Below are 7,304 nucleotides of genomic sequence, written 5' to 3' on the forward strand. Positions count from 1 at the left end.
GGGTCAGCCCCACATCTAGATGTTGGATCTCGGTCTGACCCACATCTAGATGTTGGGTCTGGGTCTGACCCACATCTAGATGCTGGGTCTGGGTCAGCCCCACATCCAGATGCTGTGTCTGGGTCAACCCCACATCCAGATGTTGGGTCTGGGTCAGCCCCACATCCAGATGCTTGGTCTGGGTCAACCCCACATCCAGATGCTGTGTCTGGGTCAGCCCCACATCCAGATGTTGGGTCTGGGTCAACCCCGACATCCAGATGTTGGGTCTGGGTCAGCCCCACATCCAGATGCTGGGTCTGGGTCAGCCCCGACATCCAGATGCTGGGTCTGGGTCAGCCCCACATCCAGATGCTGGGTCTGGGTCAACCCCACATTCAGATGCTGTATCTGGGTCAGCCCCACATCCAGATGTTGGGTCTCGGTCTGACCCACATCTAGATGTTGGATCTCGGTCTGACCCACATCTAGATGTTGGGTCTGGGTCAACCCCGACATCCAGATGTTGGGTCTGGGTCTGCCCCACATCTAGATGTTGGATCTCGGTCTGACCCACATCTAGATGTTGGGTCTGGGTCAGCCCCACAAAAAAAAAAAAAGCTGAACTCCAAGTCTTCCAGAGACCGCTGTTCTCCAGCAGCAGCAGCAGCCATAAGCCCCGCCCACCCACTCTATACACGATGTGATTGGCCTAACTAGAGTTTGGTTTTTCCAGCTCGCAAGCCAACGGAGAGTTGCTAGACGACCCTGCTGCAGATTACATTTGCTGCCGCTAGGGTGCGTCTAGATTTCTAGGCTACTCTTCTCCAATTGCACGCTTGTGTATTGGGGCATTCAGACCAAAAACAGCGATCTGGAGATTTTCCACAGGTGGCGCAGCGGGGGGGGGGAGTTCCTACGATGTCATTTGCACGTCTGTTGAATGTACGTGCCGTGTACCGCTGTATCAAAGGTATAAATGAGTAAACACAGAGTCCTCTCTTCCAGACCGTATCGCTCAGAACATCATCAAGTCTCACCTGGAGACGTGTCAGTACACGACGGAGGAGCTGCAGACGCTCGCCTGGCAGACGCACTCCTACGAAGAAGTGAAGATGTACCAGAGCAAGGTGAGGCTTTACGCTACAACGGTATCTTCACGTTATCTTCACGTTATCTTCACGTTATCTTCACGTAAACTTCACGTTATCTTTACGTTATCTTCGCGTTATCTTCACGTTATCTTCATGGTATCTTCACGTTATCTTCACGTTATCTTCAATGCTAAACTTCACGCTATCTTCACGTTATCTTCACGCTATCTTCATGTTATCTTCAATCGCTATCTTCACGCTATCTTCACGTGAAACTTCACGCTATCTTCACGCTAACTCACGTTATCTCTACGTTAACTCCACGTTATCTTTACGTTATCTTCGCGTTATCTTCACGTTATCTTCATGGTATCTTCACGTTATCTTCACGTTATCTTCACGTCATCTTCACGTAAACTTCACGTTATCTTCACGTAAACTTCACGTTATCTTTACGTTATCTTCACGTTATCTTCACGTTATCTTCACGTAAACTTCACGTTATCTTCATGGTATCTTCACGTTATCTTCACGTAAACTTCACGTTATCTCGTTATCTTCACGTAAACTTCACGCTATCTCTACGCTATCTTCACGCTATCTTTCACGCTATCTTCAATGCTATCTTCACGCTATCTTCACGCTATCTTCACCTTATCTTCACCTTATCTTCACGCTATCTTCACGCAAACTTCACGCTATCTCTACGCTAACTTCACGCTATCTTTACGCTATCTTCACGCTATCTTCACGCTATCTTCATGGTATCTTCACGCTATCTTCACGCAAACTTCACGCTATCGCTACGCTATCTTCACGCTATCTTCACGCTATCTTCATGGTATCTTCACGCTATCTTCACGCAAACTTCACGCTATCGCTACGCTATCTTCACGCTATCTTCACGCAAACTTCACGCTATCTTCAGTTATCTTCACGCAAACTTCACGCTATCTCTACGCTAACTTCACGCTATCTTTACGCTATCTTCACGCTATCTTCACGCTATCTTCACGCTATCTTCACGCTATCTTCACCTTATCTTCACGCTATCTTCACGCAAACTTCACGCTATCTCTACGCTAACTTCACGCTATCTTTACGCTATCTTCACTGCTATCTTCACGCTATCTTCATGGTATCTTCACGCTATCTTCACGCAACTTCACGCTATCGCTACGATATCTTCAATGCTATCTTCACGCTATCTTCATGGTATCTTCACGCTATCTTCACGCAAACTTCACGCTATCGCTACGTTATCTTCACGCAAACTTCACGTTATCGTTACGTTATCTTCATGGTATCTTCACGTTATCTTCACGCAAACTTCACGTTATCGTTACGTTATCTTCACGTTATCTTCACGTAAACTTCACGTAAACTTTGCGTTATCTTCACGTTATATTATGTGTGCATGCGTGTACATGCGTGTGTGTCTGTGTGTGTGTGTGCGTGTGTGTGTGTGTATGTGCATGCGTGCGCGTGTGTCTGCGTGTGTGTGTGTGTGTGTGTGTATGTGCATGCGTGCGTGTGTGCGTGTGTATGTGTGCGTGTGTGTGTGTGTAAACAACTTTGACTCTAATCTGTCAACAAAAATGAAATGTTGAACCTGGCTTTACCCAGTGTTCACATTTCAAGACATTTATCAAATGAAACACACCTGCTAATGGCGGTCAGAGCGATAACAAATATGTAAATGTGTACGTGAGAGAAAAGGGCGGCTCTCTCGACTGTAACCACATTCAGAACATACCGTCTGATTGAAACTGGGTGTGTTTGTTTGCAGCCGCGAGACGCTCTGTGGCAGCAGTGTGCCATCCAGATCACACACGCCATCCAGTACGTGGTGGAGTTCGCCAAACGCATCTCAGGGTTCATGGAGCTGTGCCAGAACGACCAGATCCTCCTGCTGAAGTCAGGTGAGGAGACGGATCACGGTTATCTCTACGTAGTACTAAGTATTAAGCAAGAAACAAGCTGTAATGTAACCCTACAGGACACATGTTCAGTCAGCGTCCACTAAAAGTTCTGTTGTTGCTGCTGACAGACTCAGATTATTATTCTAAGTGTCTGACAACATTATGAAAGGATCCCTACAGAGATAGACCTTTTAGTTAAAGAGGAAGATCCTTTTAGTTTAACATGAAACAGCCCCGAAATCACCATCACCAAACTACACCAGACTCCATGTAAATAATCAGGACTTTTATCATCGTAAAACACACTTCATTCAAAGTGGACAGAAACTAAATAAAACTACCAAAAGCCATCTTGGTTCATCTTTCCACTGTTCCAACAATCACCACTCTGGTTTGGTTGAAATAAACCCTTAATTGACCCATTTACATGTGGAGATATGCTGGCTCTATACACGCTAAAAGTCCTGATTATTTACATGGAGTCTGGTGGAAATATGCTGGCTCTATACACGCTAAAAGTCCTGATTATTTACATGGAGTCTGGTGGAGATATGCTGGCTCTATACACGCTAAAAGTGCTGATTATTTACATGGAGTCTGGTGGAGATATGCTGGCTCTATACACACTAAAAGTCCTGATTATTTACATGGAGTCTGGTGGAGATATGCTGGCTCTATACACGCTAAAAGTCCTGATTATTTACATGGAGTCTGGTGGAGATATGCTGGCTCTATACACGCTAAAAGTGCTGATTATTTACATGGAGTCTGGTGGAGATATGCTGGCTCTATACACGCTAAAAGTCCTGATTATTTACATGGAGTCTGGTGGAGATATGCTGGCTCTATACACGCTAAAAGTCCTGATTATTTACATGGAGTCTGGTGGAGATATGCTGGCTCTATACACGCTAAAAGTACTGATTATTTACATGGAGTCTGGTGGAGATATGCTGGCTCTATACACGCTAAAAGTCCTGATTATTTACATGGAGTCTGGTGGAAATATGCTGGCTCTATACACGCTAAAAGTCCTGATTATTTACATGGATTCTGGTGGGTTTGGTGATGGTGTGTATAACCTTTGAGTCGGTATATCAGCTTCATAATGATCCCGATGTGTCTCCGTGGTCCTTCAGGGTGTTTGGAGGTAGTGTTGGTGCGGATGTGCCGGGCGTTCAACCCCCTCAACAACACAGTGCTCTTTGAAGGGAAGTACGGAGGCATGCAGATGTTCAAAGCTCTAGGTAAGAAACCACTACCTTAGCATGTGGAAGTGAAAACAAATCCTGTACCCCAGTGGTTCTCAAATGGGGGTAGGTGTCCCCCTAGGGGTACTCTGTAGGGGGTATGTGTAATAATAATAAATAATAATCTCTTTTCTTTGCCTGCCCTTCTCTGTCCTCTCCTGCGTGTTTCTCTCCAAGGTTGTGATGACTTAGTGAGCGCCGTGTTCGACTTTGCCAAAAGTTTGTGTTCCCTGCAGCTGACAGAGGAGGAGATCGCTCTGTTCTCCGCCGCTGTTCTAATCTCCACAGGTCGGTGCACACACACACACACACACACACACACACACACACACACACACACACACACACACACACACACACACACACACACACACACACACACACACACAGACACACACACACACACACACACACACACACACACACAGAGACACAGAGACACACACAAACAGAGACACACACACACACACACACAGAGACACACACACACACACACACACACTCACACACACACACACACACAGAGACACAGAGACACACACACACAGAGACACAGAGACACACACACACACAGAGACACACACACACACACACACAGAGACACACACACACACAGAGACACACACACACACACACACACACACACACACACACACACACAGAGACACGAGCACACACACACACACACACACACACACACACACACACACACACAGAGACACACACACACACACACACACACACACACACACACACACACACAGAGACACAGAGACACACACACACAGAGACACAGAGACACACACAAACAGAGACACACACACACACACACAGAGACACACACACACACACACACACAGAGACACAGAGACACACACACACACAGAGACACACACACACACACACACATACACACACACACACACACACACACACACAGAGACACAGAGATGCACACACACACACACACACAGACACACACACTCACAGACACGTGCACACACACACACACACACACACACACGTGCACACACACACACACACACACACACACACTCTCACACAACTAGCCAACAATATAACGGCCTACAAGTCCAGCTGAGATGTTATTTGCGCGGCGGCCTCTGAGTCGTATCAACAGCTCTCCAATCAACACGCGTCAGCTCCAAACTATCATCATATATATCACCAAATCAACTCTCCTTCTCCGTCCTCAGACCGGCCGTGGCTGATGGAGCCTCGGAAAGTCCAGAAGCTGCAGGAGAAGATCTACTTTGCTCTGCAGCACATTATGCAGAAGAACCACATGGACGAAGACGCTCTGGCTAAGGTAGGCCGAGCCTCACCTTCCTCCACAGCGCTGTGGAGGAAGGTGAGGCTACACACCATATGCTCTGCTAAATAGTCTCAGGAAGGTGGAACATTTGCACCCCGCAAAAGAAAACGTCACATCCGATATTAAATGACGTTAACTGTTGACACAATACAGTAACGTGAGCTATTTAAATGAGCTGATACATGGTTAAACCTGATTGGCTCTTACCAGTGTATCTCCGTGTGTACTTCGTCCAACAATCCCACCAATCAGTCCCAAAACCTCCCAGTTAGAGAGGAAATGACCTAACATATTCTTTATAAAACCTCCCAGTTAGAGAGGAAAAGCCAGCCCCACATCCAGATGTTGGGTCTGGGAACTCCCCATTGGCTGGGCTCAACGTGAGGGGGCAATAGGACAGCGCTCCAACCAATCAGAGCAACGCTAGCTGATAGATTCAGCTTCAAACTGCGAACCCGTCTTCCTTTTTTAAGAATGACTTCAGGGCCGTTCTTTGTTCTTTTCTCCAAGAAAAGCTGAACTCCAAGTCTTCCAGAGACGCAAACAAAAACCTTGACACGTTAAAAACCTTTATAAAAGCCTAGTTTTGATTAGTGGGGGGGGGTTGTAACTTACGCCTGTATGTAAATGTACCCTAAATTCCCCTCACCGTTGACGGTTTCTCTCTCTCTTGTCTCCTAGCTGATCAGCCGGATCCCGACGCTGTCGGCGCTGTGCACGCTGCACGCCGAGGAGCTGCAGGCCTTCCAGCAGCTGCACCCGGAGACGGTCAACATCCTCTTCCCTCCGCTCTACAAAGAACTCTTCAACCCCGACCCAAACTCCGCCATGGCCATGCCCAAGTGACCGCCACGCGGCCGCGATGCAACAAACGGACCCAGAAAATAAAGCGCCGAGCAGCGGCCGAGTCGATGCTCGGCGAGCCTCATTTCAGGCTGGAATCATCCGGCAGAAAGTCACAGTTAAACGCCAACAAAACTAGGAATGTCCAGCACTTATTCACCGTCCTGTTTTCACCGATACAGTCTGAAGAATGTATATAGAAATCAAACGCACCCCAACGAGCCACAACTTAAAGCGGACGGGGCTTAAACTGTTAAACTGTTAAACTGACTGACCAGAAATGTACAGACTTTAAAAAAAAACATCTAGGGATGATTTTAATTTAACTTTGCAAAAAAAAAGGTTTTTTTTTGTTTTTTTTGGGGGGGGTTTTATTCCTAAAAAGGTGAAGAATTGGTGGAGTTGAAGTGACGCTGGTTGGGGGGGCGGAAAGTGTGGATTTAGAGAAGTTATTGTAGATATTATTATTATTGTAGTGCAGAGCGGATTCCAGTATTACTTCTTGTTCTGTTTAAATAAGTTAGTCTTAATTTAAATATACAGCAGCCCCCCTGTGGCTGACTATACCTTGTCTGTGTTTTATTTTTTCATTTTATTTGATAGTTTCTTGTGTACAGAATATGTAAAGTTGAGACTTGTAACAGAATATTGGGTGAAACCGGGAGTTTTTTGTTGATATATAGAAGCCTTGTCTGGATTTTTTGTTCATATGTAAAAGAAGGAACTGCATCCTTCTCATAGAGATGTAAAGAGAGCATATGAAGGAGTTTTTAAAAAGAAAAATAATGGCTAGTACTTTTCAAGGTGAAGATATATACGTAAATATTCTATTTTGCAAGAATAAGAATCGGGCAGACTTGCCATCCTATCAATCGTTTTC

At 45.9% G+C, this 7,304-nt stretch overlaps 1 protein-coding gene across 1 annotated transcript in view; it reads left to right on the forward strand.

Moving 5' to 3' along the window:
• Nucleotides 1-6,427, forward strand: part of rorb (RAR-related orphan receptor B) — a gene marked incomplete at its 5' end in the record, with an annotated part of 12,682 nt that extends 6,255 nt beyond the window's left edge. The window contains 6 exons of the mRNA XM_078249887.1: nt 988-1,109; nt 2,863-2,995; nt 4,135-4,242; nt 4,423-4,533; nt 5,463-5,575; nt 6,263-6,427. Coding sequence (XP_078106013.1) covers nt 988-1,109; nt 2,863-2,995; nt 4,135-4,242; nt 4,423-4,533; nt 5,463-5,575; nt 6,263-6,427 — 752 coding nt within the window. The remainder of the gene's footprint in view (nt 1-987; nt 1,110-2,862; nt 2,996-4,134; nt 4,243-4,422; nt 4,534-5,462; nt 5,576-6,262) is intronic.
• Nucleotides 6,428-7,304: the final 877 nt, after the last annotated feature.

The sequence above is a fragment of the Sander vitreus genome, chromosome 5 (genome assembly GCF_031162955.1).
Source record: "Sander vitreus isolate 19-12246 chromosome 5, sanVit1, whole genome shotgun sequence".
NCBI lineage: Eukaryota > Metazoa > Chordata > Actinopteri > Perciformes > Percidae > Sander > Sander vitreus.